We start from the raw sequence: 24,944 nt of genomic DNA on the forward strand, positions 1-24,944 counted from the left end.
TAATCTTTTCTTCATTTTGGTGTATAGTTGTATTGTACCAACTTGCAGCATTTCTCTAATAAAAGAGTTTAAGTAAAATTGTGAAAAAAATGACCGGTTCTGTCAGGACCACTATCGTCAAATATGATTGATAATGCATAGAGTTTGTATTGGCGGCATCCGGCATGGTTCTGTTCTGGGAAAGAACTCCCTGCGCATCCATGCAGCTTAGCATGGATAAGAGCAGGGAAAACAACAATAAAGCCCCTATAGGGTAAACTGAACAGGACCAACGTATGCAGAAATCATGTCATAATTGTACACATATTTCAAGAATTAGTCTGATTCAGGGGAATCATAAGGCCAATCCTGACTGAAGAGAGGAGGAGCTGGGGATGGAGGAGGGTAATTTGCTCCTGAGAAAAGCAATGGCTGCTGATAATACTTATATAGCTTATATATGGATGCTGTGATAGGCGTCGTATCGCTATAGGTAGACGTGAGTCACCTGGGAGTCAGCTGATGTTAGCTTGACCGACGTGACTTGCCAGAACTGATGCTAATGCTGGATTTATCTAAAATGTATAAACTTTCAATTCACCCAAAAATAAAAATTCTGTCATCATTAACTCATATTGTTCCAAACCGGTATGAATTTCTTTCTTCTGCCGAACACAAAAGAAGATATTTTGGAGAAATGTCGGTAACCAAACAGTTGATTTTGGCTCCGTTGACTTCCATAGTATTTAGGGCTGTCAAACGATTAATCGCGATTAATTGCATACAAAATAAAAGTTTGAGTTTGCATAATATATGTGTGAGTACTGTGTGTAATTAATATGTATATATAAATACACACAAAATAATATATATATATATATATATATATATATATATATATATATATATATATATATATATATATATATTTAAGAGAAATATGTTATTTAGGCTGTACAAAATATTTATATATAATATAAATTATATAAAAATATAACTAAATATATATTTGTAAATATTTCTCAAATATATACATGAATCTGTTTGTATTTATATATATATATATATATATATATATATATATATATATATATATATATATATATATATATATATATATATATATAATTACACAGTATACCCACATATATTAGGCAAACTCAAACTTTTATTTTGTATGCGATTAATCGCGATTAATCTTTTGACAGCCTTAATAGTATTACTATTCAACTACTATCAATATCATTTAAAATATCTTTGTTTGTGTTCAGCAGAAGAAAGAAATTCATACAGGTTTGGAACAACATGAGGGTGAATAAATGATGACTGAATTTTAATTTTTGGGTGAACTATATACTTGTTTTGTATTCATATCATAGACTGTAAAAGATTCATATACTCATATACTTTATATAGTATTAGCGTAACACCAAAATATATGTTCATTCATATATTCATATATGATATTAGGTCATGTAGCCTAAAGGGACTTTCTCTATACACAGCAAAATATAAAACAGGACATAATTGGCCTCGTTATTTTTTCCTCAGCATGTTTTCTGACAAGTCCCGCCCTTGACCTGAAGCTTGTTTGCTTTGGTTGCCACGGCTATATGAACGACTTCTTAACTGTCCAATCACGATTGGCTTTGATGCCATTCCGACCAATCCGATTGGTTAGTAGATGGAGACTTGTCGCGTTAGAGGCGGGACTTGTCGGAGCCTCCATCACTTCCTGTACCGCAGCCTGTAAACCTCTACGCTTCCTTCTGGAGTTCATTACACACAGAGGACCCGGCACTTCATTAAATTAACTTCTGCGAATATATTTATATCACACTATTTATTTGTTTATCAAGTGTGAACTCAGCAGCTCAGAATGGAGACATCTGGGAACTCGAGTAAGAAGCAGAAACTGAGTAACGCGCCTGAGAGCTGGGTGAGTAACCTTAGCGACTGTATATTAAGAGATATTTTACATTGCTAATATAGTACAGTTACAGTACCACACCTCGTGCTATGAATATGGTGTTTTTGTATATGATGAATATGATCACACTGCTTTAATTCATTATATAACGAAATCCAGAATAATCGTGCTCGTAATGGAGGTCCTCGTCTGTGATAAATGCACGAAAAAGATTCATTTATTCATTTTATTTGTGCATATAGTGTATCTTAAAACCTAGTGAGCTTTATACAACATTTCTGGGAATCACAAGCACGGGTATCATAACTTTTTGGACATGTACTATAATAGTAACATGGTCTCTTAGACATGTACCATAGTAGTCTTTAGAGTATCATGTAAATACCATGGTACACAGGTATTTACATGATGCAGTACCACGTTATATGTCAATTATATTATTTTTTTAAGAATTTATGCATCATAAGCATGTGCAATATGTATAAATATCATCGGTCATTGGTAAAAAATTGCCTTTTTTTTGACATGGTACCATAATACTACAAATTTACATATTTTATAATATTAACACAACACCAAGAGACATGTTCATTCATTATATACAGAGGTGTAAAAACCAGAGTACCTAAAAACCATACTTGATTAAAAGTACAGATACTTTACATTGAAAATGACTCCACTACAATTACAAGTCACCAATTCCAATACAACTCAAGTAAAAGTCTTAAAGTATCTGATTTTAACAGTACTGAAGTATTTTACTCATGCTGAATGTAGGCTCAGAGATGCACTAGTCCTGAGAGACATGTCAGTGAAAATAAGAAACAATTGATTTGTAAGATGTGAAATCAAGTTTATTTTCTAAAATCGCAATAAAACTGAACACCTCAATGTTGCAACAAATCAAGGTCGACACAACAACCTTTTAAACATCTACAAACTCTCAAGTCTGAGTTGAGCTCAAGTGCACAGTAAACCAAAATCCTTCAAAACGGTCTTTTCAATATAGCGGATAAATAAAACAATGTTAAGTAAAATTAAATAGTCAAATTCTACTGTATGTGCTGGTTTGAGCCTCATCACCAGATGCAGTCGTTTCCTCATCTAATAAATCAAACACCTGCGATCAGCAACTACCTGCTAATGCACTCACATTCACGTAAAGTAGCTTTGTTGACAAGTTTTGGGGGAATAAAGGCAAAATGCACAAGTTACAGTACCTTCAATGTCTTTTAGATGGCGATATCGCTTCTTTATATCAGAAACAAACTGCTGCAGAAAAAGTTAGCTGCCATGAAAAAATGTAATTTGTAATTGCATTACTCATGACAAATATAATGGAGTAAAAAGTAAATTTACTTGCTCAAAAATGTAGTCAAGTACAGAGTAAAAGTTGCCAATATCTTTGATACTCAGTACAACTATAAAGTAGCCAAAAAGATACTTAAGTACAGTAACTAATTACATTTACTCAAGTACTTTACACCTCTGATTATATACAATGAACAACAATGCACAAATAAACAATGACACAATGAATAAAGAATACAGTGTAACCAAATTTAAGTGCTCCAGTACTAAGGTATATATCAACATACCATGTAAATACCATATGATACAGCCAATGTCGTTCTTGAAGTGTTTCACTTAAGTCAATCAAACAGGAGGCCTTTGTTACAGATGAGACCGATGAAATTAATCTGATAATGCAATCTGTACAGGGGATGCAAAGAGCCACCAATGTGACATATCAAGCCCATCATGTGAGCCGAAACAAGCGTGGACAAGTAGTCGGCACTAGAGGAGGATTTCGAGGATGCACAGTGTGGCTTACAGGTATAACATGAATGATGTGATTTTATCTTCATTGTTGTGTCCAAAATGTTCAGTAAATATCAAATATATTCAAGACCTCTCTGTTCTGCATCCTCAGGTTTGTCTGGTGCAGGTAAAACGACGGTCAGCATGGCTCTGGAGGAGTACCTGGTGTGTCATGGCATCCCCTGCTACACTATGGATGGAGATAACATCAGGCAGGGCCTCAATAAGAATCTGGGCTTCAGCCCTGAAGACCGCGAGGAGAACATTCGCCGTATCGCGGAAGTGGCAAAACTGTTTGCTGATGCTGGGCTCGTGTGTATCGCCAGCTTCATTTCCCCATACAGCAGGGTGAGAAACTTACAGAGCTGTGTGTATAGTAATATGAAATAATATAGAATTGTTAAAAAAAAAAAAAAAATTGAACAGTTTATTGAACCTGTTTTATGTTTTGTTTAAGGCTACAATTTGGTGCAAAAGTTATTTGCAAAGCTTGTAATGTAAATCAATGAGATTTTTGTAGCAGCATAACTTGCATAAAATGCATATAAATATCAGTTGTCACTTGAAATTTTCTGGTGTATCTCAGTAAGATGATATTTAAGATGATAAATCTTAATTTTATGATCAAAGCTCTGTAGTTTTAATTGTGGATGGTGAAATATATAATGCAAAGCAATACAATGATAATTGAGAGATTTTCTCATAAAACCTGTTGTATCATCTTTCATACATTTTAACATGTTTTTTCTAAAAGGTTATGTATGGATGATCAAGTAAACCTAAGTTGCTTTAGTCCAGTAAATGTTCTTCTTGATATAAAAGTTATTCTTACATTTACTCTTTAAAATCTTTAAAGATTTCACAGCAAAAAGTCACATTTATCACGACCTGGAAGGGGATGTTTTTAGAATGATACTAAATGCCTTTTACTTACAAAAATATATAAACTATCAATCAATCAGACAGCAGAAGGCATGTAGTAGATTGTGTAAATCTAAAACAGTTTTTTCAGCAAAGTTTGGATCATTTTGGTAATTTAGAGGCCTTAGAAATGAGAAATTTTTGGGTTTTTCTGGTATATCCCTAGGACCGCCTGAATGCAAGGAAGATCCATGAAGCTGCTGGCCTTCCATTCTTTGAGGTGTTTGTAGATGCTCCTCTGGATGTGTGTGAGCAGAGAGATGTGAAGGGGCTCTATAAGAGGGCTAGAGCTGGAGAAATCACAGGTAAGACAGTAATGTTTTTTTTTTTGGCATATCCAACTCAAATCATTCAATCACTCAAATCAATCACTCAAACTACTTTTTTGGTAGTTTTCTGCAAATCTTCACATGAAATTCAATGGTTACTATTCTGATTCAAAGCACATACATATTTCAATTTTGTTTGGACTTCATCTCAGTTGCTGTCAGACTGTATTAAATGTATTTTTATCTATTTTTAAATATATAATGTTGTACAAAATATGTGTGTCCAAATACACATATTTTCACTAACTTTTTTGCTGTACAAAAAATGGCAAACTATTCATGGTCTTTTAATGGTCTTAACCATTTTAATCACAAATCACTGGTCAGGAAATGAGCAAGAATTGCAGAAAAACTGTAGATAAAGTAACTTAGCATGGCATAGATTTCCCAACCTGCAGACAGCTTTTTACAGGAAAAAGAGTCAGTGTTAATGGCTGGAAACAGTTCATGAGTAGTTGAAAAATGTCTCCCAGATCGTTTGTGTTTAATGTGAGACCAAATTTTCACTATAGGGTTCAAATCTGAACTCTGTCAGGCCAAAATATGAGCTTGATGGACTTGTTCTCAAGCCACTTCTTGAGTGTCTTTGCAAGCAGTTGCAAAAATAACATCTGATGATTCCTTGTTAGATAACAACTTTTCATTTGTGGGAAGCAAGCCATTCTGCAATATTCTCATGTACTACAAAGCATTAAATGACTTTTCACAATGAAGCAGCTCAACAATACCAGCAGCAAAAAAGGCTCCCCAGACATGATTCACTAGAGACGCATTTATTGTGTTATTTCTCAGCAGTTTTCGAAAACTTGCTCTGGAGCATCACTGTGCAACTTGTGATTCATCACTCCACACAACTCTGCTGAACAACTCTGAATCAAACTTCTCATATTCTGCCAAAAAACGACATTCTGTCTTTGATGTTTTTCTGAAACAGCAAAGGCTTTTTAAGTAGTTCACTTATTGGCTAATTTCCTGACCAATAATTTGCGGTTAATTGTGCAAAGATCTTGCAACCTGTTTTTGCATAAATATGCAAAATTGTGGTCAATTGTGCAAAAATCAGGCAACCTACGAAATGATTGATTTAGACAAAACAAGGGCGCTGGGATGTTCGGAGGCACTGAAGGAGTACAAAATGTTTTGTCTGAGAAGAAAAACAGCAGAAAAGCAGTTGCTGGATTTTTGCAGAATGATTAAAAAGTGGAGCTTGTTGGTCTTTTTGGTGTGTGTAACACTTCATCTCAGAAACACAGTTGTGATATCGGCAGTGGTGATACATCACAACCCTCTTGGTTTCCTGAAGAGGCTAGAAATCAGCTTCAGATGAATCTTAGAAATCAGGTTTCTGGTAGGAAATGTACAGGAGACACTTGACTCGCTCTTGACTGTAACTCTGTGACTCAGTGTTTCCTGTTTTTGTTCAGTTAAATTTTTATTGCTGTGGACCTGCAGACTCAGTAACAGCAAACCATATGAGAGTGATACAGGAAACACTCCTGTGACCTTCTGGACTGATGCAAATCTGAAAATTGCTAACATCTCATGATGAAAATGATTGATGTTTATAGCAGGCAGGGTCTTATTCTCGTATGCATAACAGACTTCACTGTTATCAGCCCTATTGAAGTTCATTGCAAGCATGTCAGTTTCTGCTGATGAATGGATTGGGGTTACTCCTGTTGTTGTCCTCAGGGTTCACAGGAATAGACTCAGAGTATGAGAAGCCAGAGGCCCCTGAACTGGTACTAAAGACAGATTCTTGCAGTGTGAATGAGTGCATCCAGCAGCTCCTGGATCTCCTGCAGGAGAGGGTAAGTTCACTCGATTCATTCATGTTAAAGTGAATTCTATTTGAAACTCTGTTTGAGAGTTTGTAATCTAAACGTCTTGGTTACAAACTGATTGTTGCAAGGAGTAAAACATCAGAAGTGTTTGGCACATCAATGAGTGCACATGCACATCTATATTCTGATATCGATTGGAATAAGGCAATATTACAATATTAGTGCCACAGTCTGATTTGGCTGATTTATTGCCTGTTTTATTGGGAAATCTGTTGCATGTATACACCTTATTCACAAAAGCCACTGAAATGAACATTTTTGTATTTTAAAAATTTATTTTATTCATGTGACGCAGAGCTGCTTTTTAGCATCATTACTCCAGTCTTCAGTGTCACATGATCCTTCAGAAATCATTCTAATATGTTGATTTGCTGTTTTAAGAAACATTTATTATTTTTATTATCCTTAAAATTGTTGAAAACATTTGTGCTGCTTAATATTTTTGGTGGAAATTATGATAAAGATTCTTTGATGAATAGAAAGTTCTGTACGTCTTATCACTGTCACTTTTGAGTAATTTAATGCTTCCTTGATGAATAAAAATATTTCTCTTTTTAAAAAAAAAAAAAAAAAAAAAAAAAAAAAACCTTAAATATTAAGCAGCACAACTGTTTTCAACATTCTTGATCAGCAAATCATCATATTAGAATAAAGTGTGACACTGTAGAATGAAGTAATGATGCTGAAAATTCAGCTTTGTATCACTGGGATAAATTTAATTTTTTTTTTTAATTTATTAAAATAAAAAACTCTACGGAAGAGGATTAGGGCCAAGCAATAATAAAAAAAATAAAACCATCTCTAGATTAAAGTTGTTAAATTTCGAGAAAGAAAGTCGAGATAAAATGTTGAGAATAAACTCATTAAATTACGAGAAAAAAAGTCGTTAAATTATGAGAACAAATTCGTTAAATTATGAGAAAAAGTCGTTAAATTTCGAGAAAAAGTCGAGATAAAATGTTGAGAATAAAGTCATTAAATTATGAGAAAAAAGTTGTTAATTTAATGACTTTTTTCTCATAATTTAATGACTTTATTCTCATAATTTAATAACTTTATTCTCATAATTTAATAAGTTTGTTCTCATAATTTAATGACTTTATTCCTAACATTTTATCTTGACTTTTTTCTCAAAATGTAACAACTTTAATCTCAAGATGGTTTTATTTTTTTATTATTGCTTGGCCCTAATCCTCTTCCGTAGAAAACAATTAGTTTAAACTGTAATAATATTTCACAATATTACTGTTTTTACTGTATGAAAAATATGCATGAAATAAATGCAGCCTTGGTGAGCAGAAGAGACTTCTTTCAAAAACATTAACAAATGTAATGTTTCCAAAGTTTTGACAGGTACTGTACTATGATTTAAATGACAGTGATGTCTCTGTGATAATGTCTTCATCTTCTATAGGACATAGTGCCTGTGGATGCGTCCTATGAGGTCAAGGAGCTCTACGTGCCTGAGAACAAGCTGGACTTGGCCAAGGCTGATGCAGAGAGTCTTCCATCAGTGGAGATCACAAAGGTATCTTCACTCCGTCACTCAAATTCAGTCAGAAACTTCTTCAGACTGTCTGCAAATCTATTTTGACAAATGGCTGTCAGCAGACCGTATGAACTTGAAACATTGTCTGATCAATATTGGTGTTAAACGATCTAAAACATTTTTTCGATCTAAAACCTAATGTCTGTTCTCTGTTGGTGGGTTAGGTGGACATGCAGTGGGTTCAGGTGCTGGCTGAGGGCTGGGCCACTCCTCTGAACGGCTTCATGAGGGAGAGAGAGTTCCTACAGTGTCTTCACTTCAACTGTCTGCTTGATGGTAAACACAGAATTTAACACTAACACCGTCTTCTCATGGCATACTTTCAGGCATGGATTTTTTTTCATACACTGTGTTTTCTGAATGCAACACCAGATGGCGACTTTAGACAGCGCAATGCACTTTTTTTTCTTCTGGCCACTATTAAGTTCAGAAGTGATTTTAGAAATCATTCCCTTCATTTCATTGTAATACACATTTAATTGACATATAGTTGGATAGTTTGGATATAAAAGTCTGTCATTATTTACACACCCTCATGCCATTCCAAACCAATAAGACTTTGGTTAATCTTTGAAACACAATTTTAGATATTTTGGTAGCACTTTTTTACAGTCTGGTTCCGGTTCATGTACATACCATGTACTTATTATAGTAATTGCAATAACTGGGTAATAACTAGGTTCTAATCCTGAACCTAACCCTAAACTTAACTGTAACCCATGTAGTTACCTTACATTACCCAGCACTTTCTTAGGTAAGTACATGCAAGTACATGTACTGTAAAATAAAGTGCAACCAATATTTTTAATGAGACCATGATTCATATGGATTCGTTTTCACAACATTTTTGGATTTTCAAGTTTTGGTTACTTGGACTTTCAATGGAGAGACAGAAACTCCTCAGGAAACTTATGGATTTGGTATTTACAGAATTTTAGTTTTTGGCTGAACTTGATGGACCACCAACATCAGGTGAACAAGAAACCTACAAATATTTCAGTGTTTCTAGGTCAAGACAGGCAAACCTCCTGGAATAGGTGACCTTCCACAAAATAAATTGAATTTAAGTGAAGCAATCTGAAGGCTCAGCAAATGGATTTTAAATATTAATTAGTGGTAGAAATAAAGAGTTATTATAATTTTAATGGAGGCTTGTGTTATGTTGATCACATGCTTTCAAGGCAGTTTGGGCTTTTAAGAAACATGATCGTCCGAAATAAAAAGTCGGCACCTCTTTGATTACGAGAACGACAAATGTGTGAATGGTTTTTTAACCATGATGTGGTTCTCACATTTATAGAACTGGGTAATTACAGCAATTTCCCACATCAAGTTTGAGTTTCCAAAAAGTGTCAATTTAGTTTTACGGCCTCGTAATGCTCTGCTGTGTGTTTTCTTGCCTAGTATTCAAATTTGTGTTCAAGGTATGCATTCACACTCACACACCTATTATTAAGATAAAAAATGGGCCTAGTAAACGTTTGACTTTGGATGTGACAGAAACACGGCAAGAGAAAGTCATTATTTGTCCATGCATTACATCACCAGCGTCATTAGACAGGGTTACAGAACATCACACCTTGTGTTATTGTTTTGATCCTTACAATACGCCCAATTGGACTCTTGTTGGACCGGGCTGGCGTCTTTATGAATACAATGGACATCTCACTGCCTGATACTAGTTTAATTTGGATTGAGCTGAAATGTGACATTCACAAAGCTCTTTCTTATGGAAAACAGCTGTTATTGCTATGGTGTATGTGTGTGTGTGTGTGTGTGTGTGTGTGTGTTTTATTCTGAAAATAGATTTTAAAAGCTTCCCGCTCATATTGCTTTAATCAAGGTGTAGGACCTCTTACTTTCTTAGAAAACTCAGCACTTTGACATTCAGAGTTCTTTCCCTTATCTAGCCCCATAGATCCTTAACTGTTCCCCTTCAGCCCTTTCAAAGCTGTCAATTTCTCAAAGTCTCGGTGTGTTTGATGTATGTGCCGTGTGTCTGACCTCTGTTCGTAGGCGGGGTTATTAACCTGTCGGTGCCGGTGGTCCTTCCCGTCTCAAGCTCCGACAAGGAGCGTCTGGACGGCAGCACTGCATTCGCGCTGGCCTACGGTGGTCGGAGAGTCGCGATCCTGCGAAACCCAGAGTTCTACGAGCACCGCAAGGAAGAGCGTTGTGCCCGGCAGTGGGGCACCACCTGCAAGGACCATCCATACATCAAGGTCAGGGGTCAAATATGGAGAAAAACCTGCATGTTTAGTAGATGTAGTGAACACAGTGTCCTAACTAAACAAGAAAGTGGAAGATCTGCGTGATCCAACACAGTAACAACCAGTTAGAGAACATTTGATTTTAAAGACCCCCTGTGGTGAAAATCAAGTTTTTAATGTTGTTTATATGACTGTGTGGTGTTTTTAATATGCCTTAAGACAAACCATGTGCAAATTCATAAGTCAGCACCATTGCAGGCTTTAGCATATGGTTAACTATGACTGCTCTGAAGCAGGAAAGTCTCGAGAGAAGCCAGGTTTTCACGGTATATTTTCTGTTGATATGAAAAATTGTGTAGATTTAGCAATATAGTGAGTCTGTTACGATGTTATGATGAACTATATGTCTTTCTCCTCTGATATTCTGAGTTGTTCAAAGCGTTTGTGAGGATATTGATTGTTAGAAGCTGTCTGTCAGCTGTCTGACTCTCAGATTAAGAACAGGAACATGGTTTGTGTAACATTAGCAACACATTATTAGCTGTTTGATAACGTAGTCAAGCAAAAGGCTAAATATTAATATTAATTAATGACAGAACCGTCGCAAGGGCTGTGCCAAGTGTGCAAGCGCATAGGGGCTCGCACACAAAGTAAAGTGACAGCTGACTTGAAGTAAAGCCAATGAAGTTCATGTTTTTGTCCTTCTAAAAATTGTAATACTATAAAACATAGCTAAACAATATTGCTCTGAGCGTTTGACTGTGATTCGTGTGTATATTCAGTCAGTGTGTCCTTGGACGTTAAGTTCTGAGAGAGCTATTCAGTCGATTATAAATTCTGATTTTGGCCGCCTCTGGAATGGATCAAACCATAGATATTAGCCTACTTGATAAGTTCAAGTAAATACGCTGGAAATCCACGCTTATTCAAAGATATGCATTTATTTCATGTGCAGAGAAGGCACGGGCGCCTGCAGGATTTCATCTGAATGTTTTTTTAAATCTGAAAACTCCAGAAAGCAACGAAATTGTCAAACATCCATTTAGCACATGTTCACAGAGGAAAACAGCTGCTTGTTCTCTCGATACTGTCTGTTTTCCTGAGAAATTGCTTCAGGTGATTCAGTGAGAGCAGTCCAAATGAATGCAAGTGTATTCAGACCGTTTTTCAAAGGAGTTTTACCAATTCATAATTTAAAACACAATTTAAGCATCGAAAAATGAGCAGTTCAGTTGCGCAGCTGTAAAACTGAATTTACGAAGCGAAGCAAGCTTTTTTCTTAAATATACACTACTACACAAACAACAAATTGCTCGTCACTACAGCAACAGCAGACTCTCCGAGCTGGCGTGAGCGAGTGAAGGCGGGGCTAATTTGCATATTCATTGATCCGTGTATATTAAATGAGGCAAGGGTGTAGAGTTACATTCAAGCTATTTTAAGGCATGAAGAAATTTTTTTCACTTGAATTTTTTTTTAAATGTCATTTTGGTGATCAAAGATGAGTTTTAAGGGATAAAATAATTGACTACAGGGGGACTTTAAATGTATTCTTTGTTCATGCTATGTCATAATTACTGTAATTACTAGATGAAAACACGGTTGTTCACCTCAGAGCTCTTCGCATCCTTAGAGTTATGTATGTCTGTGGTAACACTATAATTGCCAAAATGTACTGGTAATTTGAGTAATAAGTAGACAGAGCCACAATCCAACACATTATGCAAATGCTTATTAATAAATGTATATTTTATTTAGCGGGACATTAGATGGTTATTGTAACTCTGCTAGCTACTAAGTTGGAGGAGTAAAAAAATTCATTATTGCAAATTACAAAAGTAGTTACGCAAGTAGTTGCTTCAAATAATTTAATAGTTGTTATTTGGTTATGGTTGTTATCTGGAGCTGAATTTTGGACCAATGAGATCACTAGGCGGGGCTTTTCTGTGTGACACCACAAAATGTAAACCTAACCACAGCTTAGATGATGGTTTAGGATAAAGTTGTTGATAAAATATTTCTATCATCTTATGTAAGCAGTTGGAAATGATTAACATTCCCCTGTATCTTATTTTTGTTGTCAGCTCCCTCCCTATTCTTTCTTTTCTGACTCACAAACCACCTGGAAAGTCCCGATTGTGAATGAAAGCACTGTTTAGACTACATACATGTTAATATGAAAGCAGAATCACAGTGATTCAGCAGCATGATCCATTAACGCATCACTTTCTCAGCTGTCTGGCACTGGGCACCCTTTATGGGAACACTTTGTCACTATTGGTTCTTTGCTATTTAGTAATGTTCATGAGCAAATATCGTTGCTCTTGCTTGGGCACAGATCTAAATTTGATCAGAAACTCACTCTTAACTGTTGCTTTACTGAAATTAGAGCTCAAGACTAAAGTTTCCTCCTGATTAGTGATAAAATTAGTAAAAAAATGGGCATTTAAGAAGAGAAGAGTTTTTCAGGGCTGTTTTGTCTGAAATAAAATTTCGTTTTGTTCTGCAATTGTATTTAAAAGAGCAGATTTTCCACTTAAAGGGATAGTTCACCCAAAAATGAAAATTACCCCATGATTTACTCATCCTCAAGCCATCCTAGGTGTATATCATGATGGATGTCCGGCAGAAGTTTAAAAAGTTTTAAATATGTATATTTTTCTTACAAAAATCCATTGCTTCGCTTCAGAAGGCCTGTATTTACCCCCCGGAGCCGTATGGATTATTTTTATGGTGGATAGAAGCATTTTTTGGGGGGGCTTCAAAACATGCCCCCCATTAACTACCATTATAAAGCTTGGGAGAGGCAGGATATTTTTAAATAGATCTCCGATTGTGTTCATCTAAAAGAAAGAAAGCCATATACACCTAGGATGGCTTAAATCATAGGTAATTTTCATTTTATGGCGAACTATCCCTATATCTAGCAAGAAACAGCTGACCTGATGTTTAATTGGCCCCTGTGCGGTCGTATTGCCAAGCTTTCCTTGGACTGCACTCTGACAGAAGACAGGGCCACGGTGCCCTCTCAGTAGGTCTGTGGAAACAGGGTCTCACTCTCTCTCTCATCTTTGTTCAGTCCTCGCTTTAGTAATCTCTTTATTCCTTGACCTCCTTCATTTCACACATGTGTTTTAGTTGGATTTCTCGCCCTGCGTTCTATCCAAACAGTGTTTAGGCAAGTGGCGCTCTCCTCCCCTCCTTTCCCCTCACCTTCCTCTTACAAATCTCGCAGAGTAAATACTGAACAATTGTTTCCATCTGTAAGTAGGGATTGTGGGCTTAGGTGGACTTTAATGGCTCCGCTCTGCTCCAGCTCGCACTAATGGGCGCCAACGGAGAGCTTTCGGACTCTGGAATGGCCCCGTCTGTCTGCTTGCCTACGGTCACAAATAAACCCATCCCTAGACCAAAGAAAGAAATTGTACACAGTGAAGTTTCTAGCAATCAGCTTTCTTTTTATTTACTGTAATCTTCGCTCAATGGCATTCTCTTAATGAATTTTAAACTTATCGCAGTCCATGAAAAATATATAAATATATATAATGTATGTATGTGTGGATGCTCGTTTATATCTATTTTTACATGTAGTATTTAATAATCTTTTAAAAATGGTAATCATTCAATAATTGAATTTCCATTTTTTTTTGTTCTATAGTTTATGATGCTCTCATGCCTAAATTCATGTGTAGCATTTTAAACTTTATTTTATTTCTAGTTTAGTTTATTTTACATTTTTATAGCTTAGAATTTCAGTATTGTATTTCATATAACCATATCATCCTGAATTTTAATATTGATGCATCCCTAGAAAAGTATTTACACTTCAGTTCCTTTCAGAAGTTCTGTTAAAGCTCAAGTTATAACTACCACCATGCCTGTTTTCATTTTACATGATCATTAATATCACTTAAGCTGAAAAAAACCCCTAAAACAAACGAGTCTGAACTTCTGTTTGATTAATATTGTACCAGAGTGCCCAAAATAAGAACATTTGGTCTTAAGAATGTGGAATATGTGGAAAGTAAGTGAAACTGTGATAAAATATGATAAGTTTACGGAATAGTTCATTTCATTACTTACCCATGTCTGGTGTGTATGTTAAACTCCCTCTGCTGAAGCGTGTCAATCAGCGTGGCTGTAAAACCGGCCTTCATTATGTATGGTAAATACTCTTTTCCTGTTTATTTCGCCTGTCAGTCTGACAGCTGAGTCCACATTGGGAGATTTGGAATGGGGGGATGTTAACCAGACTTGAGAGCATTAACTTAATTACATTATCTATGTTTTTCCCCTCATTGAACGGGGTGCAGTGCTCAACAAGTGCTCAATTATTTTCTATGACATCTAATAGAGTTGATTTACTATATAGATGTGATGTAGTGGCAACAGATCGCTCACTGAGTTTTTCCATCGCCAGCCTTTGCAACATAAATTAAATAAACGGCTGCTACTGTTGCTATACTGCGGCCAGGAAATGACAGCTGCACATGCATTCAGTCTTCAAATGCAAACGCAGTACAGCTTATGAAGCATTTTATTAACATTCACCGCTTTCAGACCTCTCCAAGTTTGCTTAATATGATCACATACTTTCACATGAAGCTCTCGAGCCACCAGTGCTGCTGTCAAGTCAAATCAATAGATGAAAGTCTGTGGGGTTGTGAAATGGTATTCTCCATCCTAGCGGGCCGAATCTGCTGCAAGCTGTGATATCCTCAGCATACTTTACTGCTTTTTAACTCTGGCCAAGTTAGCAGCTCAACCAATGCCAGCGAAGACCTCCTGAAGGTAAAATATTAGTAAAAGCAGCCAAGAGTTCTAGTCTGATTTGATATGGTGGTCCCTATATAGAGTCAATTATTGTTTGGAAATTCAAGCTAATCAACCAGGGTCTGTTGAGTCCCAAATTTGGGAATAACTAAGATTGTCAATCTTGTGCATGGGAAACAAAGTTTCCTTAAGTTTCCAGGTTGCTACAATTAGCATTAGACCTAGTTGGGTTAACAACATTTGCAAGGTTCATACCATGAAATCTTTTAAATGAATAGTTTTGTTTGATTTTGTATATTTTCCTATTTTCAGAACCAAGTGTCCCCAACTGTGGTTGCCAATTTCAAACAGATTCTTCTTCTTAGTGGGCATTTTGTGACCAGAATATGCTACAATGTGGACCAGAGTTTAAACAATAGTCATGTTCTTGCATGGATCATTTAGCTTTCAGAATCTGGAGGGATTCTTATGTTCCTCAAACTTCACAAAGAAACAAAGAGAGTACAATTGTGGCTGTTTGTCCAACAACATTGTACAGATGTGGTTGGAAGTTCATTCCTGGTGGTCTTTCCTATGGCAGATGGTGATGGAGAGTGGAGATTGGCTGGTCGGAGGTGATCTCCAGGTGCTGGATCGGATCTACTGGAACGACGGGCTGGATAGTTACAGGCTCACACCAACTGAACTCAAGCAGAAGTTTAAAGAGATGAACGCAGGTATGGAACAACGCTCAGGAGTTGGTTCTTTTGAGCTAATTTTGACTAGTCTGTTGGGTGTCGCGAGTCGCCTTGCCCTCAAACACACGCATTCATTTTCTTAAATCGATTACAATAGTTTTAATGTAAACAACTCTTACGAATAAACAAGTCTTTATGGAGTTTAATTGTATTGTCATAGACTTGCATTGCTCTGTATATTAATTTTGCTGCATTACATTGATATTTATGAGAATATTTAGAGACATTAACACTCTTCTCTCATTTTTAGATGCTGTCTTTGCCTTCCAACTGCGAAACCCAGTGCATAATGGCCATGCGCTGCTCATGCAGGACACACAGCGACGTCTAATTGAACGTGGCTACCGCCGACCAGTGCTTCTGCTACACCCGCTGGGAGGCTGGACCAAAGATGATGACGTACCTCTGGCCTGGCGTATGAAACAGCATGCAGCTGTGCTTGAGGAGGGGCTGCTTGACCCCAAATCCACCATTGTGGCCATTTTCCCCTCACCGATGATGTACGCCGGCCCCACAGAGGTTAGTGTGAAATGAAAAAGGACCAAGAAAAGACACCTGAGGCTTAACATTAAAACAATAATGTACGGTCAGCTGGTCGTTATAATTTTTTCAGTTTTCTTGCCTTAAATGGAGACTCTTGATCATCTAGTCTTCTATCAAAGATTTTATGCTCAGCATATATATTACTATATACTGAAATCCCCCAAGATGATTTTTACTACAGTTGGTAGCTTCTTGATTTGAGACCCCAATTAGATTTTTACCTGGTAGCCTTTGAGATCTTCCTCAATATGAAAATCTTGGATACTTTAGGAATTGCTTGACATGTGCGGGGTTTTAGAGAAAGACACTCTATCAAATGTGCTTTGTGCAAGAATGATAAATAAAATGGCATTTGAAGCCAATGAACTGTTGTATGGAAAGTTAGTGGCGAGGAAACTTGCGCAAGGCACATTCCATCTCGAATAGTCGGGCGTACACTGGATTTCTGATCAGTTCCACCTAACCTGTGCTGGAGGCTGAAGACAGCAGGGACAGTCTCATCTTGTGGGCATCACGTGTCTCTGGACTTTCCAGTAGGAATTGATTTGTGTCTCCTTATGTGGCTCTAAACAGAACCAAACTGTTTAGAGGACAGTAGTGTCCCTCTGCGATCCATACATACACATACACTCACACACACACACTTAACGAGGACAAACAGGGAGCTTTTTTCTGACAAAAAATGTTGCTGGTGTAGTGTTCCATGGCTATTTTGAAGTCTGTTGTTCTTTAATCATGTGGCTGGGGACATTAAAACTTTTATTGGGAGCAGACAGAGTCTGTAAGACTAAAGCAGCCCACAGGAAGCAGTCGTTCGCCTCGTTGAGTTATGAGGAGGAAGTAGGGGACATGCTGGCTCAATAGAAAAGAATTAGCTTAGGTGGTGTAGGCCAATTCTAATCATGTGTCTATAATAAGAGATGTTTTCATTTGTCTCAAAATTATGTTTTGACAGATTTTTAAATTGTCCCTATCTCTGTGTCATTGAACAGAATTTGCATTTGGTTTACATTATCATTGCACTCCCAAATTTAAACATTGGATTGTTCATCAAAAAATGAAATGTTTCATCATTTACTCACCCTCATGTTGTTCCAAACCTTTGTTCTTTCATGTACAACATAAAAGAAGTTTAGCACAGATTGTCCCAGATGTTTTTTTCTGTAGCTATCTGTTTGACTTGTGTTATATTCCAAGTTTTCTAAAAACATACAGAGGTTTTGTAAAAGACCAAAATTGAAATTAGATGCTGAAAATCTTCCTGTTGTGGGCACTCTCAAATCTCATTCACATGCATTTGGCTGCAAGACATGCAAGAATCAGTTGACGTCAAACCTGTTTTGTTGCGGCATATTTAAATGTACACAAATGTGAATGACATTTGAGAGCTATGGCAGAGGGGAAGATTTATAAGTTAATTATTTAAATTTCGACCTCTTTCTCAAAAAAAAATATTGTATGGTTTCAGAAGACTTAGAACATGGTGTACAAGTTGTATGGAGTGTTTTTATGATATTTTATGATGCTTGTTTTGTCTTTTTGTATATCAACAACCCCAGTCCCCATTCACTTTCATTGTTCACACTGCTCTTTTCCAAACATTCTCACTTATTTTGTGTTCCACAGAAGCAGTAGCGTAAACTGCTTGAACTAACACCGTAATTGATTAGTTTTAAAGTGAAAATAGAATAAATTTGAACTGTTTCCAACAGGTCCAGTGGCACTGCAGGGCCCGAATGGTGGCCGGGGCTAACTTTTACATAGTGGGCCGTGACCCCGCAGGAATGCCTCACCCAGACACAGGTAAAGACCTCTATGAGCCCTCCCACGGAGCTAAAGTTCTCACCATGGCCCCTGGACTCATATCGCTGGAAATTGTGCCTTTCAAAGTGGCAGCCTACAATAAAGTCAAGAAGGCCATGGATTTTTATGATCCCAAAAAGTAAGTTTATATCTTTTTCCCCCTTTTATTTTGCTTTCCTTTTTGTAATATCAAAGTAACATATCTAAGTGTCCTTAAGGATCAAATTTTACCAAATTCGAGACTTGGACATATTGACAGTGGCTGTAAACTGAAACTAGGAATTTGCTTTAAATACATGTTTAAACAGTCTATCATTGCATATCTTGAGTTAAAGTTCCCTCCATGTCAGGCTTACTCAATTCTTAACTGTGTTGCCAAGAATAACAGGAAATGTTTTGTTGTTGTGTGCTTTTACCAAATTCTATGGCTTTGCTCTGTTCTTTGAAGTCATTTAGAAGTGGAGATCTGCCATTATTCCTCTGGCGCTGTGCAAATGCTGTGGAAGATGACTAACGAAAATCATGCATTTTCACGGCGTCTCGTCTTGCAATTAATAGTGCCCACCGCTATCGAGTTAACAGCCCTTTCAGTCGTCGCTGATGAAGAACATGCAGCATGTCAACATGCAGCAAAACAGACTGGAAGAACTGGGGACTTTAATGTTGAATGATCTTTATGCATATGCACATCTCACAAGGAGAGGAGTAGCTAAACCAAATAAATGAAAATTGTATCAGTTACTCACCCTCAGGTCATTCCAAAACCATATGTGACTATTTTTTCCATGGAAAAACAACAGCAACAAAAAAAAAAGATCTTTAAATAGATCTTTCATCTGTCAAGTTCCATAAACATCAAAAAAAAAAGTAAAAGTATTCCATACAGATGGTACTGAATATTCAACTGGAATGCTAAAAAATATAAAAAATATTAACATTTATAATTCATTATTCAATCTATGGAAAGAGCAGTTTGGATATTCTGTAAAACATCATCTTTCATACAAGAAATAAAGTCATACGGGTTTGGAATGACAATTTTTTTGGGCTGTTTCGCTGTCTATACATCACGTGCCGTAATTATAATTATCCTTATTATGATTAAGTATTCAGATATGTAAAGTCAAGTGTCATAGTGAGGCTGGAGGTTACTAGCATCACTTCCCTCCTCCATCCCAGCAAGCGTTTGGAGGGGGTTGGGGTGGCAGACTCACACTCCATCTGAGTTTCAAAGAGCCCCGCTTGGCGCCTTAGTAAATTTATGGCGTTCCGTCTGCTCCTTGAGCAGGGTGTTGGGCCTGGCCAAATTTGAGTCGAATATGGATGCTGAGCCTAATTGCCAGCCATCCCCCTTAAAGTCCTCATCTAAAATGGCTCAAATCAGTCCAAGCTGTTTCTCATTTAAATGCATATTAACGGTTCTCTATGGAGTCAGGGTTTATGTGTTCCACCCCTTCACCCCATTGAAGTGACTACCAGGTGGAATGGTGATAATATTCCATAAACCATCACTCGTGGCTCCATCCAATGGTAGGATGCATCAGATTTGCATCTTACTATTGGGGGATTGCTAAGGTGTTCTGGATTCTTGCTAGGCAGTTGCTATGGAATTTTGTGTCGTTACTAGTGTGTTGCTAGGGTGTTCTGGATGCTTGTTAGGGCATTGCTAGGGTGTTTTAGGTGGTCACTAGTGCGTTTCTATGTGGCTTTATATACTGAATACTTGCTAAGTTTTTGCTAGCCAGTTGCTAGGGTGTTCTGGGTGGTGACTAGGATGTTCCTAAGAGGTTGCCAGGGTGTTCTGGATGTTTGTTGGGATGCTGGTTGCTAGTGTTCTGGGATGTTTATAGATGACTGAGCATTTTTTTTTTTAAAGGGGAACTATTATGCCCCGTTTTACGATGTAAAATAAGTCTCTGATGTCTCCAGAATGTGTATGTGAAGTTTTAGCTCAAAATACCCCACAGATCATTTTTATAGGATGTTAAAATCGCAACTTTTTGGGGGGAGAGCAAAAAAGGGACCATTTTTGTGCGTGTCCCTTTAAATGCAATTGAGCTGCTGCTCCTGGTCCCCTTTCAAGAATAGGACGGAGCTTAAAGAGTGCATGCAACAACAAAACAGAACAATCTCATGCACTGTCAGTAATGGTGTTCAGTTCGAACCGTAGTCAGACAATGATGCCTACAGAGCCATAGAATATATGCTGCATGGAGATAGAGCAGGTATAATTTAGTTTAATTACGGTTATAATTTATTAATTTATTTATCCACTATTAGTACAAGCCTGTTGTAGCAGACCCTGTCCAAATGATGGCCAAAACTTTTCTGATGAGTTTTATGAAGTTTATTGTACTTCACACAAAAGATGAAGCGTCTGTTTTCACTCCAGAAAATCACTGTGAGAGCTGAATACACAGTACAAGAAGTGCGCATTAAAGTCCTATAAACTAATATATTTTAAAATGTAATTTATTCCTGTGATGGCAAAGCTGATCCCATTTTAAAAAACAGCTGCTTCAATTCCAAGTTGCTGCTGTTCGTTTCCACAATTCAGCATTTCATATTATAAGCCCATATGAAATGCTTCACTTGTCTAGATAAAGAAAGCCTGAATGACACCATTAAATGAACGTGATTACAGCAGGGAAAGCGCAGTGCAACGGTGCATGTTTATAAATTCATTGTGCTGTGTGAATTTGTTTTCATAAGGTCTGCGTCTTAATTGAAGAACAACTAATCCGTAACAAATAAACCCTATCCTTAGGAGCCGTTCAGGATTGTATTTAGACTAGCATTCGAGTTTTATTCGTGCTGTTGGAGACTAATTAGCTCTATTTATCAGACATTTTGCACACTGTTTATTTTCGAAGCATTTGTTTAAATGAAAAAGTGTAGCCGAGAGTTTGGATTTAATGACATTGGTCTGAAGTTTAGATTTCTGTTTCTTGCTAATTTATTTTTGTCTAGAAGAAAAGTCAGCCTGTTTACCTCGTCGTCTTTGCACCGCTGAAAGGAATTATGTGGCTTGAAGAGCCACTTGAGAGAACATATTTTATCATAGAGCTCTTTTCAGAGTGTAATACATCGTTCCCTCCAGAGCGAAATGTCCCGAACAAAGGAGCAGTGTACAACACCTAGTTATTATCTCTGACGCAAACCCCGAGATTATGTTTCTTTTTCTTGTTCTTATCACATTGGGTACCACACTGTCCCTTTTCCGTGCACATCTTAAAATCCCCTCCGCCGTCTCGTTTTACCCAGACACCAGGACTATGACTTCATCTCAGGAACCCGCATGAGGAGGATGGCTCGAGAGGGCCAGAACCCCCCGGAAGGCTTCATGGCACCCAAAGCCTGGAACGTTCTCAAGGAATACTACCAGTCTTTGGAGAAGGCCTAAGCCGTTTTCCAGGTGCGCAGAGAGAGAGGAGGAAGCAATTCGGTTACAGAGGGAAGAGGAGGTGAACATGGTTTGTAAAAGCAAAAACAAAAACACAAACATTGGGACCACCCAAAGGACTTCTTGAACTGTTTTGGATGTTGTTCCTCATTAAATCACTGTTTCATGGTTCTGAGTCTTATGGCAGCGTTTTTATATGTTCGGTTTAAAAAAAAGAATGCGAGTTAGCTTGTGAAAGGTACACAATACTGTAAATATAGAAAACTGTTTTATTAGTAAACTATGCCATCTATGTTCTTGTACACTCCCTAGAATTCATAATCGCTGTTACAATTGGATGAAAGATGACATGTAATTTGAAAATTGCCCTACTTGCCTTAAAGATCATAAGCTTTTATTGAAACTGTTACATTTACTGCATTGTTCTGGCTTTAATTCACATTAAACTCTATCAACAGCATTTATGGCATATTGTCAAGTACAGCAGAAAATCATTTCCTTGTGTGTTTTTTAACAGCATAAATAGAGGTTGCAAAGTCAGTAAAGCTAATAAGTTCTGCACAATATGTTCTAATATATAAAAAAGTGACAATTTAATAAATTTACAGTGCAATTAATGTACATATAAATATATAAGTGCAAAAATACAAGTATGCTAATGTAAACCTGTTTTTTGCTTTTAAAAATAAAACAAGTTGAAATTATTTTAATCAACATTATGCTACAAATGCTGTCAAAAGAGCTTGGTGTATTGAGCAAGGGACAATCCTTTAAGCCAAAATGTGTGCCTGGATGTGACGTATACAGTTGGTTGTGCGCGTCCCTCTTTTAGGCATTGTTTTTAGAAAAATCTGTCGTTTATTCAATGGTCTGAATATATTTGTGGTGACAACAGTATATTCTCCGTGTACATTTTGGCAACATTTTGTTCTGACACACAATCTGGACAATTGTTTCTTGCTTGCAAAGCGGTTAAACATAAAATCCACATATTTAAATCTGTGAGATTTGTCCTTTTGAAGTTACTGGCATAACTTTAATAGAATTTCTTTAGTCTGTAACATTTCTAACCATTGTGTTTTGATATTTCTTTGTTTGAATGTAGTTTTTTTGTTTGTTTTTTTTGTTAAAATGATTTAGCTTTTGTCTTTGGTATTGGTGCTTTTTTTTTTTTGTAGTATTTATTTTGAAACCTTTTTGTTGTGTGTTTAATTGTATTAGAATAGAAAGGATCATAGTCTTCAGTTTACAATTCATAGTTGTCTTGATTTATTTTTTAACAGTATTGTCCTTCTTTACTCAGTGTTTTTAATAAAGCATTCCACCCAAAAAAAAAAAAAAAAATCAACCTAATTGTGATTAAAAGCCTTATTAATTAAAAAATTAAAAGTCTGCACTCTCACACAAAATGCACATCAAAGACTACATTAACCCAAATGTAATTTTCGTTTCAAAATGCTCTCCGTCCACACTAGCATTTCAAGCATTTTCCAAAAGTTCTTCATCCACACTGAAATGTCGAAAAATGCTTAAATCAACTTTACTGCACATGCGAAAAAAGGGATAACTGAGATGATACAGAGACCGGACACTCAATTGCCATTCCCTGTTTGGTCTAAAATGCAATTTCCCTCATGTTTTGCCAGAGGACAGCAATTGCGAGTAAATTTTCTGCCATCTTTACATGACTGTACAATCTTCATATTACAAAGTAAAATGGATCTTTAGCAACACTGTAAAGGCCCTGATATACTCTCGGCAAACTCCAAACTTTCGAAAGAAGTTTGAAATATGTGACCAGCAATATACTGTAAGTGAACATCCTGACGCCGCCCACACTGCTGAGAGTGGTGTTTAGATGAATATGTAAATATTTAAACAAAATAAACACAAAACAAAAATGACAGAGGTGAGAAAACATCAGTTAAGAAAGCATTTGATCATAGTGAGTGATGCTAGTAATGCTGTTTGTGGAGTGTTTAATCCTCTGATGAGATCTTGAGAGATTTAATGTGTTTTTATCATCAACTGATTTCATCTAAAGGTGCGGTCACACTGCACTTTTCGTTCCATTGACTTCCATTTAAACGCATGCAAATGCGTTAGAACGGAAACGCAAGCTCATGCGAAAAATTTCGCATTTCGCTGCGTTCCAAAGTTCAAGTCTGGTGAACTCTGACCTGCGAATTCGCATCACGTGAAGACGTGCGACCAGTAGAAGATCGATTTGTCACGGCATGACCTCTTGGATGAATTAAAAGAATTATATTTTTGCAGTAAAGTTGAGTAGGTCCTATATTTTTAAATTTTAAATGTATTACTTTAAGTTATGTGTTGAATTCATGTTTATAAAAAAGACGCTGTAAACCGTGACGTCATATCATGACCAGTACAGCATCCGAAAAAATTTTGCACGTTCAAAGTCTAGTGTGATCGCGGCTTAAGGCTGTGGCTTCAGTGATTCTGCCTGTTAACAGCAGGTGTTCATCACTACTGCTCAGTCATCACTTAGTCAGTTATTTCATTAACTTTAGCTTTGCTTTAGTATTACTTTAACTCTCTGTAGAGAGGGACCATACTGTATGTACTCTGAGCAGAGTTGATTTAACTCTGGGGATTTTGCTGTGAACTAGTATAAACGTAGATGCCTATTGGTACAGTATGCATCACATGACTAAACATGCATCATGGTTTTCGAATACCTCCGTTTTCACAGTCCACACTGCAACTCCAAAACAGCATTTTTAAATTCATCCACTTTGGAGAGCGTATTCCAAAAAAACTCAGTTTTCCATTTTTCATCTCAGTGTGGACGAAAGGCCAAAACTTTGAGAAAAAGATGCTTTTTCAGATGTATCTGGATTAGTGTAGACGTAGCCAAAGACATGAAAACATTCCTGATCATAATGTACATTTTCCCCAGTTCCCGCAGTTAAACAGTGCCGTGTGCAACTGCTGTACAAGGTCAATGAAATATATCAGAAAATACACACAAGACCAGCTGGCCTCCAGATGCAGTCATGCCCCTGTTACAATGGGATACCTAGGGTTAATCCAGACTCTTTCAGGAATACCCTGCCCGCTCCTTTGATTCCAGCTCAG

The 24,944-nt window shown here is 36.9% G+C and overlaps 1 protein-coding gene across 1 annotated transcript; it reads left to right on the top strand.

The window, feature by feature from the left end:
- Window positions 1-1,729: 1,729 nt before the first annotated feature.
- papss1 (3'-phosphoadenosine 5'-phosphosulfate synthase 1) lies at window positions 1,730-23,590 on the top strand. Its single transcript, XM_067404976.1, has 12 exons — window positions 1,730-1,918; window positions 3,631-3,745; window positions 3,843-4,078; window positions 4,818-4,956; window positions 6,673-6,791; window positions 8,239-8,352; window positions 8,538-8,649; window positions 10,390-10,595; window positions 15,937-16,072; window positions 16,344-16,612; window positions 18,349-18,578; window positions 21,704-23,590. Exons 1-12 carry the CDS (start codon window positions 1,859-1,861, stop codon window positions 21,840-21,842), a joined length of 1,875 nt encoding a protein of 624 aa, XP_067261077.1. The 5' UTR covers window positions 1,730-1,858; the 3' UTR covers window positions 21,843-23,590.
- Window positions 23,591-24,944: the final 1,354 nt, after the last annotated feature.

This window comes from Chanodichthys erythropterus, chromosome 12 (genome assembly GCF_024489055.1).
Source record: "Chanodichthys erythropterus isolate Z2021 chromosome 12, ASM2448905v1, whole genome shotgun sequence".
Classification (NCBI taxonomy): Eukaryota; Metazoa; Chordata; class Actinopteri; order Cypriniformes; family Xenocyprididae; genus Chanodichthys; species Chanodichthys erythropterus.